Source organism: Balaenoptera musculus, chromosome X (genome assembly GCF_009873245.2).
Source record: "Balaenoptera musculus isolate JJ_BM4_2016_0621 chromosome X, mBalMus1.pri.v3, whole genome shotgun sequence".
Classification (NCBI taxonomy): Eukaryota; Metazoa; Chordata; class Mammalia; order Artiodactyla; family Balaenopteridae; genus Balaenoptera; species Balaenoptera musculus.
In genome coordinates, this window is record NC_045806.1 from 108,789,573 (window position 1) to 108,807,073 (window position 17,501).

The following is a 17,501-nucleotide window of genomic DNA, read 5'->3' on the forward strand; positions in this document are numbered from 1 at the left end:
AACGTTTTTCGGGGGAAATGAATGGGGTATGTATTCGGGGTTGGGAGTAGATTAGGTTGATAATAAAATTACAAGGTTGGAAGGGACTTTAAAGGTCATCTAATTTTCTGTTTACCTGTCCTGTCCTTGAATGTTGGGAGAGAGGAAGCTTTATTTGGGGAGAGATGGTAGGCAGCACAATGGAGCAGAGTTTAGGGGTACTTAAATTGGATGGTGATGTCACCTTGTAGTACTGAAGAGGACAGTATGTAGGAAAGAAATTTGGAGGATTCCACTGGAGGATTAAATGGGGTAACCTAATCCCAAGAATCATCCAGAGGCTCCAAACAGAAGCAAAATGCAGGGGGAGGAACCTGTAAATTTTTGATGGAGAAGCGAAGTTAGTAGGAAAGACTGGGGGAGCTAGGAGGAGCAGGAGGCTTGGTGATGCAAGTTAAGAGAATCTGAAGGCTGATGGAGTTGAGGAGGGACGTGGCCATCTGACTAAGCTATGTGGATACTGCTAGGCAGTCTCATCTTTTGATATGGCAACTGAGGCAGCTGCCCTTGGGGTGGATAGGGGACAAGAGTCACAGGCCATGGGGCACAGAGACTTACTCAAATTGATGTTAAGAGGGTTGACGCCGTTGCTAGCTTTGCAGGAAAGGTAGGTAGGTTTCTTTTTGTTTTGGCCCTGAGAAGTTGCTGATGAAGGAAGGGGAGAGGACTCTGATGTCTCGGTTAAGGAGGACTAGTTCTTGAGGCCACAAGGAAGAGATGGCAAATTGTTGGGACAGGGCAGAGGAAAGCTAAGTCCCTGGGAAGTTCTGCAGTTGGAGTCTGGATTGGGCAGAGTGGAGGGGATTTCCACAAGAAATGGTGGCTGTACCAAGGGCACTTGCAGAGCTGATTGTTTTGATTTGCCAGGAGAGGATAGGGAGGGAAGGAGGATCCCTTTCTTTCTCAGTGATGTAAACTTTCTTGGGAAGCAAAGGGGGTTCCTCCAGAGGTCTCTTTGCTTCACTCATGCTACAGTTCACTACATAGGAAAAAAAAAGGTTAGTACAGGGGGCAGAGGATCTCAACATGATGAGTCTGGATTATGGGTTTTAGAGAGGGTATTCTTTTAGGGGAACAGAATTATGGGAGAAAAGGACTTGAATACTAGAAAGAAGGAAGGCAGAAAGAGAAGTCAGAAGTGGGTTGGTTGGACAGTGAAGAGGGAAGAAAGGTGATGACACTGGTTCCATGTTAGGGCTAAGTAGGAAAAAGTGGAACCTTGAAATCTCCAGGATAATGTTTTCCGAAGTAAAGTTTGAAGAATCTTTAAGGCTCTTTACACTTCCATGCTAGAATCAGTAAGGTTTGGGCAAGAGAGAAGGATGATCTTTTTTTTTAAATTTTTATTTATTTATTTTTATTTTTGGCTGCGTTGGGTCTTCGTTGCTGCGCGCGGGCTTTCTCTAGTTGCGGCGAGCGGGGGCTACTCTTTGTTGCAGTGGGTGCTCATTGTGGTGGCTTCTCTTATTGCGGAGCAAAGGATCTAGGTGCGCAGGCTTCAGTAGTTGCAGCACGCGGGCTCAGTAGTTGTGGCTCACGGGCTTAGTTACTCCGCGGCATGTGGGATCTTCCCGGACCAGGGCACGAACCTGTGTACCCTGCATTGGCAGATGGATTCTTAACCACTGTGCCACCAGGGAAGCCCGAGAAGGATGATCTTGGGTAAAAATAGGGCTACAGAGAAACTGATATGTAGGAAGAAATAGAAATATATTTACACATAAGGAAATAGGGAGTTTAGAGATACTATACAGGCTGAAAAATGCAGAATAGAGAAAGAGGGTGGGATAACAAGCCAAAGGAGGAAGGTGTTTATTCAGATATCATTGGGAGCTGGTGTGGGGAAGGTAAAAACTTGCCTTTGATAGCCGCTGCCCTGGGAGGGCCCAGGAAGCAGAGGTTAGCTGGGATCCAGGGCTTATAAGTCTAAGCATGAATTAGAAAATCTAGACTAAAGTAAGGATATTGAATGGGGGAAGGAATTAACCGTCATAAATAGAATGGCCTTGAAAGAATGAGAAAGTGGGAATACACCAGTTTTTCCAGTCTGCAAGTGGGAGGAATCCTAGATATATGGAGATGGATGATGGAAATTCCAGAATGAAACAGGATAAAGAACAGTGGCCTGAGAGCCTTGGGCCAGAATTGGAGGGTGGAGTGGGGGCATGGAGGAGAGGCGCTAATCAGGGGTTGGACAGCTGGAGTGGTTCATTGCTTCTAGGCTGAGCTAAGTTTGAGATGGACTAGAATGGCCTCAGAGGGTAGAGAGCTGTTTTCCAGTGTCAACCAGCATCTGGGATTGAGAGAGGAGGAGTTCATGGTTGAGTTGGGTGGGAAAGTGAACACTAGAGTGGAACGGAGAGAGTGCTGGGGAAAGTGGAAATTGTTGGGATAAAATAGACAGGGAAAAGGAGAAGCCACTGATGATTACATGAGGGGGGAAGGAAGGCCCTAGACCTTTGAGTTTTCCAAAAGAAAGGAAATTTCTTAATGTTGGAGTTCCAGTTGGGTGTGAGTCTCTGCTTGCCAGAAGGTTTAGCGTCTGACCGGCCAAAGAGGGAGGTAATAAGAAGTAATCTACCTTTCGGCCACTAGGATGCTATACAGTATTTTATATAATCTCACATACAAACTAGGCTTTATTAACGCCAGTTTTTGAATGGTCATCCTTAAAATAACGTAGAAACTGTTCTCCTTCTAAATCATACGCTTTCCTACTGTTCATAACTTAAAAGCACTCTTTTATGATGAAAACTTTCTTTGGTGAACTAAAGTTGAATTCTAGTCAAGAGTAAAATTTAACTCTGTTTCTATCCCCATCATTCCAATATGCTGTTCTGGTTCCCTCTTTTTTTTTTTTTTTTTTTTTTAAAGCAGAAGCCACCCTTTCCCCATGAAACATTAAAAAGTGAACCATTGTTTAAAAAGTGGCTGCAGGCTGCATGTCAAGGTCATATTCTCCCTGCCCAATGGATTGTGATGAATTTGAAGAGAGATGATTTATTATTTGTAAAATGGGGTAATTTTTAGCTTATTCATGAGAGTATGTGACGCAGGATACATCTTCATTTGGATTTTAAGAAGACCTTAAGCTAAGTATCCATGAAGAATTGAGAGTACTGAGGGGCAGGCAAAGTTTTGTGTTATAGGCTTCTTTGACCGTCTGCTAAGAAACAAAATTTGGTTACCTCATTGCTAAGGTATGCCTAGAAATCTTAGTGTTAGTGCCATTTAAGGGTACAGTCGAGTTTTGTTATAATGCTGGTGTCTGGGGACAAGGAGAGCAAGCAGGTTTTCATTTTTCCAAGTTCTATAGAGAAGTGCACTACATGTGGCTCTGAGCCCAGGAGTGAGTGGATGCACTCTATACCTGGACCTGAGAGGTGATTAGGTGTCTTACTATGATGAGGCTTTACTCAGCGTGACTTGGTGGTACCACGCACGGGTTAGTGTGGTCCAGTGGTTCTCAGACTTTAGCCCGCATCAGAATTACCTGGAGGCCTTTGGAGACATACAGCCCTCAGTTACAGTCCACATTCTTCTACTTCCTAGTCGTGTGGAACTTTCTTGAGCCTCAGTTTTCTCATCTATAAAATGGAGATGATAATCCTAGTCTCACAGGGCTGTGAGGATTACACAAGATGATGCATCTATAGTGCCAGGTCCATAGCAGGTGCCCAATAAATGGCATCTATTATTATAGTATAATCTAGTTTTTCTTATTCAATTGTGTCCTATGACATTACCTTTTTATATCACACGATGGTAAACATGGTGGCAGAAAGAAAACTATCAATAGCTCCTGAGTGCTCCCCTTATATCTTGATTCTCTGTGCTCTTTCTCCATATTCCTGTTGTATTAGTACACATTTAGCATTTACGACGTGGTAGGAGGAAAGAGCTTGGCTCATCACTGCATTATTGCATCCACCTTTGAGGTGGAAGTGGCAGCTTCTTTAACAGCTCTGCTGTAACCCTGCTTAGTATTTCAGAGCAGGAACTGAAGGGTGTATATCCAGTCGAAACTTCAGGGCACATTTTGGTCCGTGCTTTAGAAATGACCCAAACGTAGTTTACCAGGGTGACATTTTAAAAAGCCATTGCTTTCTGAAAAGGGCTGCTGTGTTTAATTATGACTGGTTGGGCTTTCCAGCTGTCTCTGACATCTGGAAGTTCTACAAGAGCTGGTAGATAGAGCCCAGGTCTGGTATGGCTCTATGGCAAGGATGTTCATCAGTGATTGGATGGGAGAGATTAACGTCTCAAATAGCTCAGGTATCCCCAAACCAAACTTTTGGGCAGAGAAAAATGATGGGCTGTAAAATATAGTCCCTCTCTGCAGCCAGAGTGAAGTTTGATGCCAACAATCAGCTATGCCAATATAGGGAGAGTGTGATACCAGGCCAATTTAAAACTAGATCAGTAAACAGATTAATAATTTCTGTTTGACTTCAGAAATGCATTATTATTCTCTACCTGTCCCCCTCCCCAGCAGATCTACCTTCCTATTTATATTATGCTTAGGCAAATATTAAAATGAGTTGTTCCCTGAGCACACATCTACTGTAAGTGGCAGAAGGCAGTCCATAAGTCGGCTGGGTTTAAAAATTAGCTGTGGCTAAGCTACAGATAATTGGAAGTTGACTTTATTGTTTTGCCCCAGCCCAATTTTACTTTATTTCTGTGGTTTCTTTATCATGGAAGTAAGGAGAAGAAAGAAGAGAAAGTTTATGAGAGAGCACGGGAAGTAAAAGGAATTAAAAAACCCAATGCTTTTTTTTTTAAATTAACTAATTAATTAATTTTTGGTTGCGTTGGGTCTTCGTTGCTGCACATGGGCTTTCTCTAGTTGCGGCGAGCGGGGGCTACTCTTCGTTGTGGTGCGTAGGCTTCTCATTGTGGTGGCTTCTCTTGTTGCGGAGCACGGGCCCTAGGTGCGGGTGCTCAGTAGTTGTGGCTCGCGGGCTCTAGAGCACAGGCTCAGTAGTTGTGGCGCACGGGCTTAGTTGCTCTGTGGCATGTGGGATCTTCCCAGACCAGGGCTTGAACCTGTGTCCCCTGCATTGGCAGGTGGATTCTTAACCACTGCGCCACCAGGGAAGCCTGACCCAATGCTTTTTACATGGGGTTGTTCTTGGTTTCTGTATGGGGTAGAGGGAATTTTAGTTTTTCCCCGTAGTTTAGCAAGTAATTATCGAGCGCATATTGTGTGCTTTGTGTCATGCTAGACACTATTGGGAAGAACTATTAAAAGAAGTAGAAAATATTTTTTCTAGCCTTGAGAAACCTATAGACTGGTAGCAGGTTGAGCCAATATTGAGAGTTTGAAATTCTGTGAGCTAATTGTGTGTGTGTGTGTGTGTGTGTGTGTGTGTGTACCTTTGAATGAGTAAATATATAAAATGAGTTAAGCCCATATTCTGGGGTGAGAGAATAGAAAAAAAAATAGGCTGATATGGCCTCTCCAAATATTTGTGTAAGAGGTCCAGGAGAGCTTTTTTAAAAAAGGCCAAAGTTTGGTGAGGAGGAATCCTCTTTAGGTGAAAAATTCCATATCATGAATGCTGTATACTGAAATGGAGGACCTGAGAGCCACTGTCACAGTTTATGGCACGGAGGACACAGAAGCATCACAAAAGGGACTGAAGTCTCAGATTACAATGATTCAACTTTGGAGTGTGAAAGATACACCAAATATTCACATGGTCCTGCTGAAGACCAAATTGAGGAAAGCCAACTCATTTTATTGACCTAGTAGAAATGAGAAGTGCTCAAAGGATGACCCTACTTACTTAGGGTGACATTTTGAGGTGGCTTTGGAAAAGGAATGATTAATTTCATGATGTTTAGGTTTTCTAGATATCTGTGACATCTAGAAGTTGTACAAAATCTTGTTCCTAGAGCCTAGGTCCAGTTTAAAGCTATGATGAGGTATTTTCCTTAAATGGAGTAAAATAATTTCCTTGCAGCAGGAAATGGAAGTGAGTACTATTTGAATAATAGGAAAAAAGTATCTTGGCAGTGGGTGGAAAAGCTAAAATGATCTGGTGGTATGAAAATATACGTGAGAGATTAAAACTTTTGTTTTTGCCTACTTCACTGCTGAAATCGATTACCTTTGGTCCGTTCAAGTGCTTTTGTGTTATTCTGTTTTTGCAGATGACATAGTAACTGCACATAGTGAGATGTCTCAGATGGTTGAGAAGTGGGGGCTGAAAATACCCTCCAAGTTTTGCCCCCCACAGTTTAGGCTTTGGGTACTAGCGTACAGCCGTCCCTTGGTATCTGCGGGGTATTGGTTACACGAACCCCCGTGGATATCAAAATGGAGACGAAAATCCGTGGACACTCAAGTCCCTGACGAAAAATGGCGGAGTAGAAAGAACACAGTCGGCCTTCCGCATCCTCGCGCGAGGTTCGCATCCTCGCGCTAGGTTCGCATCCTCGCGCGAGGTTCGCATCCGCGCGCGAGGTTCGCATCCGCGCACGAGGTTCGAATCCTCGCGCGAGCTTCACATCCTCGCGCTAGGTTCGCATCCTCGCGCTAGGTTCGCATCTGCGCACGAGGTTCGCATCCGCGCACGAGGTTCGAATCCTCGCGCGAGCTTCGCATCCTCGCGCTAGGTTCGCATCCTCGCGCTAGGTTCGCATCGCGCACGAGGTTCGCATCCGCGCACGAGGTTCGCATCCGCGCACGAGGTTCGCATCCGCGCACGAGGTTCGCATCCGCGCACGAGGTTCGCATCCGCGCACGAGGTTTGCGTCCCCGGATTCAGCCGACTGCGGATGTGAAACCCACGGTTACCGCCGGTAAGCTGTATATCATTCTTCAAGGGTATTGCCGCTGTGTGATTAGATGATTCTGAATGGGTTTTGGCAGTTTTAAAACATCAAAATGACTCTGAATGGATGGATTCAGCGCTCGTGAGGAGACTGAAAAGGCTGTGAGTTGGTTTGAGAAAGGTTTGGATGGTAATGCGCACCGGGAGAGCTCCAAAGAGATCGCAAGCCTTGGTCACTGCTTCGAGATGAATGTCTAGCTTTCCAAAGTGACTACTTTGTCGGTAACGACATTTATTCATTTGAATGAGTAAGCTCTCATGCGTTTAGCAGATAGTTAACATTCCTTTGTATCTAAGTCTCATAAATGTTTATAACGCAGGGTTTTCAAACATGGAGGTACCCAAGGAGTCTGTGAAGGTGTCTGTGCTAGAGCCGTGCGCAGACAACTCCTTAGCCTTCTCGGTAAATACAGGAATGAATGCATCTGGGAACAGGGTGCAGTGTCCCTTATAAGGCTTATTCCTTGGAGTAGAACTCGTGGAACTATTTGGATAGAAAAAAAAAACCTCAGGGTAACCAGGAAGTGCTAGAATAGAAGGTGGGGATGAACAGTGCAAAGGGCCCCTTCTTCTTTCAATTGCCCAGCAGATTATTTTCAGTTGAGTTTGTGTGTGTGTATGTTTGTGTGTGGTGGTGTATAGTGGTAGAGGAACCTGTTTTGCATAAAGGGAAGCAAAGTGATTGGGGCATGTATACGGGACTCTTCAGTTTCAAGGAATGGTATTTGGTTAATGGTAGGGAAAGAAGAGGGGATAGTGATACTGAGTGGAAAGCTGGAGGAGAATATTAGAATATCATATGGGAAATCATTAAATTAGAACAATTTAAGTTGGAAGAACTTCCTCATTGGGGGGGTGAGGTTTAGGATACGTAATTAAGTAGGAGAAATAGGAATGTTAGTCCTACATGTGGAAGAAGGCAGAGGGACAAGGAGGGTAAGACCTGTGGTGAGGGTTCTATATCTAAAGTCAGGTAAAGTTATCCTTGTTGGGTATGTGTAAACTTTCCTGTTGAAAACAATGATTTTGAGACATTTTGACATCCCTCTAAAGGCACTCCAGTGACTGGGTGGAAGCCGAGGCCTTTTCATGTTCCCTAGGATCTCAATGCCAGTGATCACTTGGATCTCCTTGGGGGTGTCTTAGATGCTGCTTTTCCCAAAGTGGGGTAGTAGGGTGGCCTTTCCTTTGCTTCTGTGAAATCAGAATGTGAATACCTCTGTCTTACGGGAGCTTTCCCCAGGGCTCTGGATTTCTATTGGAGCAGTAGGTCCCAAAGTTGGTTTTCTTTACTTATTAGTCATCACTGACCCAGCCCTTCTTCTTTAACTGTCTACTGGCCACGCCTATCCTCTTGAGGACAGATTCAGGGCCAGCCTTCAAGAGGAATATTTTCCGGCTCTTTCATTTTTTTAAAGTCATAATTGCTTCCAGGTCACAAGACAGTGTGAACCAAAAGAGTCCTGGGGGAGTACTACCAGATTTAGTTTAACTGAGGCCTTCTTAATCGAGTTTCTAATTTACTGTCTGGATGGTAGAGTCCAAGCAGGAGTAAATGGGCAGGCTTCATGCTATGTGTAGGGGTCCTAGTTGTATGCCATGCGTTGCCAGCACCAGTTGTTCTGCATGTAAGGGGTCTTTGGCCACAAAAGGAGCTATGTGATTCTGGGGAACTGGTCCACTAGACTAACAAACACCCTGTTTGGTCATTTTCTTTTCTTTCCTTTTATTTTTTAATATATTTATTTATTTATTTTTGGCTGCATTGGGTCTTCGTTCTTGCGTGTGGGCTTTCTCTAGCCCCGCGGTGAGCGGGGGCTACTCTCCGTTGCAGTGCACGGGCTTCTCATTGAGGTGGCTTCTCTTGTTGCGGAGCTCAGGCTCTAGGCACGCAGGCTTCGTAGTTGTGGCTCACGGACCCTAGAGCACAGGCTCAGTAGTTGTGGCGCATGGGCTTAGTTGATCCACGGCATGTGGGATCTTCTCAGGCCAGGGATCGAACCTGTGTCCCCTGCATTGGCAGGCGGATTCTTTTTTTTTTTTTATAAATTTATTTTATTATTTTATTTTATTTATTTATTGTTTCTGGCTGCATTGGGTCTTCGTTGCTGCGCGTGGTCTTTTCTCTGGTTGTGGCAAGTGGGAGCTACTCTTTGTTGCGGTTCACGGGCTTCTCATTGCGGTGGCTTCTCTTGTTGCGGAGCACGGGCTCTAGGTGCATGGGCTTCAGTAGTTGCAGCACGCGGGCTCAGTAGTTGTGGCTCATGGGCTCTAGAGCGGAGGCTCAGTAGTTGTGGCCCATGGGCTTAGCTGCTCCGCGGCATGCGGGATCTTCCCAGACCAGGGATCAAACCCATGTCCCCTGCACTGGCAGGTGGATTCTCAACCACTGCATGGCAGGCGGATTCTTAACCACCGTGCCACCAGGGAAGTCCCCTGTCTGGTCATTTTCGGGGGTAAAAACTAAAAGTTTTTAATAATGTCTACTTTCGTAAAAAAAAAAAAAAGTCAGATAGATGCTCTGTTACCTCCTGTCATGTCCTCCTCTTCCTCACATGCAGGATGAGCATGCTTTTGCTTGTCCTTGTTGTGAAATCTGCTTGTTTTGGCATCTTCCTTTCAAAACAGAACCAAAAAAGTCTACCCAATCTGTACAATCTCCTTTGAGATTTTAGTGCTGACTGTCCCTTATCACCAACTCCCCCAACCCTAACTTGGGCTACAATTCGATGTTCTTCCCCTTTTGAGAACATATTCTCTCTAAACTTTTCTAAAATGTCTGCCTTCAGTGCTTCCCCCCAGTGTTTCAGTTTGGCCCACTATGGTGAAATATTTCAGGTTCCCCTATTTCATTTTTTTCCTTTTTGGTTGTTATATGCTATGGGCTTCTCTTTTATGCCTTTCACACCTGCACTTGTCTTCGAGCATTTTTTTTTTTTCCGTTTGGATTTTTTGGGGAAAGAGTTCTGCCTCATCATGGTTTTTCTTCTACTACCTGCTCGCCCTCAGCTTAGCTGCTCTTTTCACCATTTTAAGGTTATTGCTCTCCTGTTAGTCCATTTCTCTTTTGGTTTCCCCTGTTTCATAGTGCGGTGATTGTGCCTGGCTACCTGCTTTTTGCCGCCCGCTTCTTGGATTCATTCCCTTGTATCTTGGTCAGTCCTTTTACTTATGTGTACATGTGCCTTCTAAATCAAAAAGTTTTCTTTATTTATATTTTCAGCCACACTTATCACTTTGGACTGGTGGAGCATGTGTTCTCCTTTGTTCTCACCACAAGTTGGATGTGTCTTTTGAGTTTTTCCCCCCAAAGTGGGGACAGCTCACAGTGGTCCTGCTGCCTTCCAGGCAGTGACCAGCATTTGATTCTGGGGCCATGCAGCTGTTCATTTCTTAGCAATTACATGGTTGTGACATCTGGGAAAATCCTTTGCGGTATTTCGTATCCCTGTGCCTGTGCTTCCTGGGTCACTTGAGATTGCCAGGTTTCTTCCAAGTTCCTTTTAGGAACTTCGCCTTTTGCCTTTGATGTGATGGTTCCCATCAGAGAGGGAGTGAGAGAGAGATTGAGAATTGTACACCACACATGAGTGCAGGCACTACGAGCAAAAGCAAGCTGGGCCCCAAGTGTGTACACCAGTGAAACCTACCAAGTGTGGCGTGTCTGTAGGACTTTTCCTTTCTGCTCACCTCTCCTGAGGTGTAGTGTATAGCTGAGTGGTTATTAATTTGATCGGATATGATAATAACAAAACAAAACCCTGGGACTACTGGATCAGAAATTCCAGGGCTGGGACCTATGAATCTGTATTTTGAACCAGCACCTCGGTGATTCTGACTTGGGAAATATTGGTGTGCATTGTCCATCTTGACTCCTCCTGTCCTATGTGGGCATTGACGCCACCGGTGCCTCTTTAGAAGTTCCCTTTGCCTACTCTCTGGCTCAGGAGAACCGATCTTTGCTTCTTGTGTAGACCACTTAGCTCTGTGCTCTCCTGACTGCGCTTTCTACCCCTCCCCTCCCCTCCCTGACTCCGCAAAGGCTACTATTAATTAGCAGCAGAGGACTTCACGTAAGAAGAGGTGATGGTCTGACAAAATCATAGTGGAAGAGTGGGAGGCTGAGATTTAAGCAGATGCTCTATCTTCAGGATTTTGTGAAAGTGGGGCTGCCTAGGATCAGGTTTGCTCTCTAGGTAGTCATAAAATGCACATTGTATGGTAATTATTTTGGTTTTTACTTGCTTTTCTTGTTGTTGTTATTTTATTTGGGGATTTGGGGGGTCTAAAAACTCCCTTATCTAGGTAATGATATTTTATACGTTATTCTGTTTCCAAATGCCAGGATACCCCCTCTGATTTCTGTCCCAGGCTGGTCAGCCAACAGGCTGAGCTATTGTTTCCTAAACTGGGATATTCCAAGATACTCTAAGAAACAGTCAAAACTTGATCAACCGGGATGTTTAGGGAGTGGGATCCCGGTGACCTGATGTGACGCAGACAGTCAACCCATTTGTCTTACCCCTTGTGGAAATCTCTAAAATTATGTGTGAGCCCACATAACTGTTTTAGGAATGTTAAAGATAACTTTCAGAAAAAGATAAAATCATCAGTCTCTTACAGATGTAAAAATGAACACGTATTAAAGATTTTATTTTACTCGTTAATCAGCAAGAGAACCAGACAGATGTTATAGCCGGTTCAAAGAAAAAGTCCAAAAAGCACAAATTTATATGGAGTAAAGGAATTGAATTGCAAATGGAGGCAAAACTGGTTTTTCCACAGTGGGGAGGAAAGTCAATCCAAACTGCATGGGACAAGACAGAGTTTGCATATCCATCAGTTACCTGCAATTTACAAAGGTGCAAAATAACTCAAAGACAATGAACTGGGCTAGAATCAGGCAGCTTGGAAGGGTGTGCTATAGATGATGCATAGCGTTTTCATTGAAATACGTTTTTTTAAAATAGTAAGCATGGTGAATACTTTTTAGGGAGGTTTCTTTTGCTTCATGTAATTTCTCAGGGTCACCACCTCAATTCGCATCCAGGTTTCACTTCCATATAACACGTATATACTGAGTACTTACTATACGTAAGATATTGCAGAAGAACCAGAGACAGAAAAGACAGTATTTCTTACCGTAAGTAAGATTGTCTGGGGGTGGGGGCAAGACAGACGTGCCACATCCCCAACTAACCACACAGCAGAGGGACTAAGAATCTGTGCTGTGGTAGGGGTGGGAATGAAATGTTTGAGGAGAACCAGAGAGGGAGGAGTTAACCGACCAGGGGCTGGGGCTGGGGAGATGACATGATGACATTTAAGCTAGGCTTTGAGAGAGGACAGAAAGGAAGAGGGGACACAGGAGAGGCCACTTCAGGGAAGGGCCAGGAGTCGGGGTGGCAAGGGCGCAGGGAAATAGCAGGACGTGGCTGAAGAGGAGGCTAGAGGGGAGGTTTGAGAGCAGGTTGTGGAAGGCCCTGAATGCTGTGCTAAGAAATGTGGGCTTGATTCTGAAGACAGAGGAAAGCTATTGAAAGCTTTGGAGGAGGGAGGGGGTGATGTGATCGAACTGGTCCTTTAGAAGATGAATTGATTGTAGAATCAAGAGATTGGAGGCAGAGGGACTAGTTAAGAGGCTAGTGTAATATTCTGGTCGAGAAATGATGAGGGTCTGCATCAGGGCAGTGGCGAGAGGGGTAGAAGGAGAGGATGGAGATGGCATTATTAAGGCTTGACTCCTGATTGCATGTGGGTGGTGGGGGAGAGAAGGAGTTGAATGCTGAAATTTCCAGGCTAGGGGATAGTGGTGCTATTAACTAAGATAGGAAACACGCTGGGCGTGGGGGTGGGGAGCAGGTTTATGGTAACATAATGAGTTCGGTTTGAGACACATTGAGTTTGAGGGGCTCGGTGGACAGCCAATTAACAGCAAGTTGCTGGCAGCTGGAAATTCTGGTCTGGGTCTAAGGAGAGAGGTCAGGGCTAGAGATACAGATTTGGGAGTCATCAGCGCACGAAGGGGTGAGTTGAAACTGAGAGCTCTTGAGCTAAGCGAAAAGGAGGGGCAGGACACACACACACACACACACACACACACACACACACACACACAGGGGGAGGGGGTTTAGGGCAGAGGGAGGGGGGCGGAGGGGTTGGGGAGAGCCAGTGAGAGCCAGACTTGAGCTAGAGAGACAGGAAGAGGAGAGACAGAGGAAGACAGAAGGACAAGAGAGGGAGACTGAAGGCTGAGGCCCGAGGACTAAGAGTAGAGGGGGGGGGCAGCGGGGAGGGAGGAGAGAGTGGAGCCTGAGGGGAAATAAGAAAAGTGAGATAAAGGAGGGAAAGGACAGGGGCAGGAGGGTGGGAAAGGGGAGAACGTTGGAGGAGAGGGGACCGTGGCAGGGGAGGAGAGAGAAGGAGAAGAGAAGCAGAGGAGAGGGGAAGAGAGAGAGAGCTGGGAGAATAATAGGGGGAAGGGGAATGATGAGGAGGAATAGAGAGAAATGGGAGAGAGAGATTGAGAGAGGAGGGGGAAGGGAAAGAGAGAGATGAGTGGGGTAGGAAGAGAAAGAAGGAGGGAAGGGGAAGGGATAGGAGAGGGTGGCAGAGGTGAGGAGAGATGGAGGGCCAGGTTTCTGGGGTGGCAGGAGAGAAGAGCCCCAGATAGGCCAGCAGGCACTGGGTCTGCAAAGCCAGGAAAGGGGCAAGTACAAAGGAAGGGGCGAAGGCAACGGTATCCTATGCGACAGGGACAGGAGTAGGATGAGGACTGAGGAGAGAATGGGGGATGTGGCCCTGCTCTCCTCTCACTGACTCTCTCCCTTGTCTGCTCCCTCTGTGCCAGCCACACTGGCCTCCTGGCTCTTTTCTGATCTTAGCAGGCACCTCGTGCCTTAAGGACCTTTGCAAGGTTGTTCCTTCTGCCTGGAATGCTCTTCCCCAGATATCCACATGGCTCACCTCTTTGCTTCCTTCAGGATGTTTAAATGTCTCCTTCTCAGCAAAGCCTACTCTGATCACCCACTTACACATTGTAGCCCATTCCACTCCCCGCCCCCCACCATCGCCCTTGCCCCTTAGCCTGTGTTATACCACCTTCTAACATACTGTAACACAGACTCATTTAACGTGTTTATTGTCCATCTCATCCCACTAGAATATAAACTCCATGAAGGCAGAGATTTCTGGTCTTTTTTGTTAATTGTTGAATCCCCAGTACCTAGGACAGTGCCAGCACATAGTAGGTGCTCAATACATATTTATTGAATGAGTAAGTGATGTTGTGTTGAATATGGATGATCTCTGAAAATTGTATAAAGGATAAATGAAACAAATTCCTGAGGTGACTGTATTTTACTGTGGTTTACTTCTTTGGAAAGTGGAGAACAGCATAAAATTCTGATCACTGTAGGGTTTTGTTCAGTTGAGCTTTGATGAATAAGGCTTTTAGCTAATAAGTTAATTTGAGTTTGAGGGTCTCAAGACAAGCTCATTGGATAAACCTCTTTCTCTTGATGCCTCATTTTCTCTGGAAGGTGAATTGGCTGTGCAGTGGTTGTCAACAGCGAGAACCCGACATTGGCTGGTGAAGGGGGCGGTAGGTCATGGGGATGACAGACCGATAGGAAGGGACAAGGGCAGACATGTGCGGTTCTTGCTGGAGCATTGTTTTCTGTTTGTGGTCAGAGCGCAAGGAGTATGGCATCTGATCTGAAGGGCAATTTAAACCAGGTTAGGTATATGCATTATATCTGTATAACTCCTAACTTGAAATTAGAATGAGTATTTTTGAAGGGCTTATAAAGAAAGCATGTGCTTCCTCTGGAGAGCTTAAATTGGTTATGTCACTCAAATACTTCAGTACTCATGGATTGGAGAGTTGACAAGAAAAAGATTCCCCAGTAGTCTTTTGATGCCCTGTTCATATATGGGAATGACCCCCTAATTGTAGTTGGTTAGACTAAATGTGTGTAGAACAATATACTGGCATCTCACTTGTCTGAAATAGATTGAATTTCCTCGAACACTCATGCATATCTCTCTTTCAGATAATTTAAAAATCACTCTAGGTGATTAACAGCATCCTCGTCTCCATCCTGAAACCTATGGATTCCTGGGAAGCTGGTGCTCCCTCATCCCCATTTGGACCTTAATTTTCCATAGCAGACTGGCTTGTGAGAGAGACTGCTTTAACATTTTGGTGCTCTAATTACCTTTATTTATTTAAATGTTTCCGCATAAAAGGTGGTTAAAGCAGCTGTCCATGTTACAAGTTTTGATTTTTGGGAGTTCTTTTTCCCCAGGGGGAGTGGCCACAGCAGGTCCTAGCTGGTGGTGAGTGGCTGTCATGATCTCTACAGCACCGCTCTACAGCGGCGTGCACAACTGGACCAGTTCTGACCGGATTCGCATGTGTGGCATCAACGAGGAGAGGTGAGGAGGCTGGGAAGGTGGCCGTCGCCGGCTTCCAGTGAGCGGTGCCTGCTCCCTGGCGAGGTAGCTGCAGCAGCGCCTGAGGGGGGACCTTGGGGAGGGGGCTGCTGGTTGTTTCTAATTTTCCTGAGATGGGCTGGGGCTGGGGCTGTGTGAGTGGCCTGCTGTGCCATGCCGTCCCTGTTCAGATGAAAGTGAGGAGGCCAACAGATGACCTTTTGCCAACTAGTATTTGTCTACTCATTAAGAACTGTCAGACTGTGGATTAAAGGGAAGCTCAGGCAATTGCAAGTTTTATTTGCTGCATCCATGTTCTGTGCTCAAGGATACGTGTAAGATATTTTTGGTCCTCGATCTAAGCCTGGAAGAAAGGCGATTTTGTCATTCAGCTTTATACTGGAAACTGTTAGTGGGTATTCTGGTGATCAGCACTTTCCTGCCTCACGAGGCTAATGATGATTCGCAGTGAGATCCTTATGAAGTATCAAAGGAGGATCAAACTGCTTAACGTAGTTTTTGTATGAAATTGAGAGTTGGTGATGCTTGCCTGATCTGCGTGTGTTTTCAGTTTTCTGTTCACCAAAATACTGGGTTGACCAGGCTGTTCCATTTCCTGATCATGCCCCGTATGAAGAGCACTCAAAATGGCCTTCAGATTCTACATTTGATTTTCATAACCCTTGGCCAAAGAGCTGTGTGTGATGGTTGCAATGCCTCTCCCATTTTTAGAGAAGGTATGGCTCCCCCATGCTTGCTGGTTTCAATATATCGACTGTTGAAATCCAGATACATCAAACCAGTCACCCAGAACACAGAACGGTATGGCTTTCCCTGGGATTCAAGATCTGGCATTTCCTTGGGGAAATCTTGGAAGTGTGTGCATGGGTGTGTGTGCATGTGGGGGAGTGTTGGTAATATTGAAGGGAAAAGGAATGGACGTCTTATTTTCTTCTTCTGTTCTTAACTGGAGAAGTATGTACTTGTGTGAGATTCAGGTTAGGAGAATAGACCTTTTTATTATTTTTTTAAAGCCATTAGCTCCTGATGGTTTAATGCTGTCTATACTGAGGAACAAGTTAGAGATGGACTTAAAAGGAATTTAATTTTAGAATATAAAAATCAAGATCAAGGAAAATAAGACAAAATTCTTCTCAGATCTGCACGAGAAAGGTATTTTCCTTTGCATATGAGGTATGTCCTTAGATAATAACTAAGAGATGATCTGGGGAAGGCAGAGCGCTGGTATTGATTTGCGTGAGTATTCATTGGCAACTAGTTATAAGTAGTTGAGGCTTTGATGTAGAGATCTGGGCTAGAGCCTTCAAAAAATCAATGAACAAGTTACCTTAGTTTACTGTCTATTCTAAATCCCCTCTGAAAAAGGACCAGGAAGTGGGCCCGAACCTGATTTTCCCTCCTTATGGACTTTTCTTGGGATGTTAGACTACCAAATATGCCAAGTGGTTAAGATGACCTTTTTTAAGTGTTGTCACTTCTGATCTCATCTGCCCATTGCTGTCACCTTCCCACTACAGCCCAGGCCATGCTATAGCTGATTTCCAAAATGTGATCTCACCTTATTTAAAAACCATCTTCCTTAGCCCTTGACCACCTGTAGAACTTCGACATTTCGGGTGTAAAGCTGCATCTGGGGGTTAACTCTTGAAGTTATGTTTGAGAAGCCTGCCCAGTGCCATCAGATGTAGCTGAGGACTGTAGAAACTGGGGACAGGGGCTTTATGCTGGCCTCAGGTGGCCGACTCTAGACAAGCCTCCAGCTAAATCCCTCTGTTTGCTTGCTTGCTGCTTCCTTTCTTGTACCCATTCATGCCATCATTCACCAAACATTTATTAAACTCAATCAGAGCAAACCAGTAGTCATGGGATATTGGTGGTAAGTGCTGTCGAGTGGCATGTACAGATCCCGTGGGAGTCTACAGGCCAGAATGAAAAACTTCCTGGGGGAATAAGGGAAGGCTTCCCAGAGGCAGTGACCTTTGTGCCGGGGCTTGGGGGATGAGTAGGAGTTTCAGGTGAGGGCTGGTATTTCTCACATGGTGTGTTTGCGGGAGACCTTGGCTGGAATGAAGGCAGTCTTGGGGTGCTATGGGAAGTCTGCAGGGGCTGGGATCTAAGCGAGATGTGTGCCATGTAGTTAGGGCCCAACAGGAACTGAAAAAG

General features: G+C 45.4%; 1 protein-coding gene across 10 annotated transcripts in view; it reads left to right on the forward strand.

Annotated features, from left to right (window-relative positions):
• BCORL1 (BCL6 corepressor like 1) overlaps positions 1-17,501 on the forward strand; it is a 60,425-nt gene that overhangs the window by 4,901 nt on the left and 38,023 nt on the right. For 6 of the 10 annotated variants that reach the window (XM_036840795.1, XM_036840793.1, XM_036840803.1 and 3 more), the window contains one exon: positions 15,191-15,320. In XM_036840795.1, the coding sequence (XP_036696690.1) occupies positions 15,235-15,320 (86 nt within the window). In that variant the 5' untranslated portion in view covers positions 15,191-15,234. Of the gene's footprint in view, positions 1-6,734; positions 6,850-15,190; positions 15,321-17,501 lie in introns of those variants that run through there. The other 4 variants (XM_036840800.1, XM_036840802.1, XM_036840798.1 and 1 more) reach the window with 3 other exon arrangements.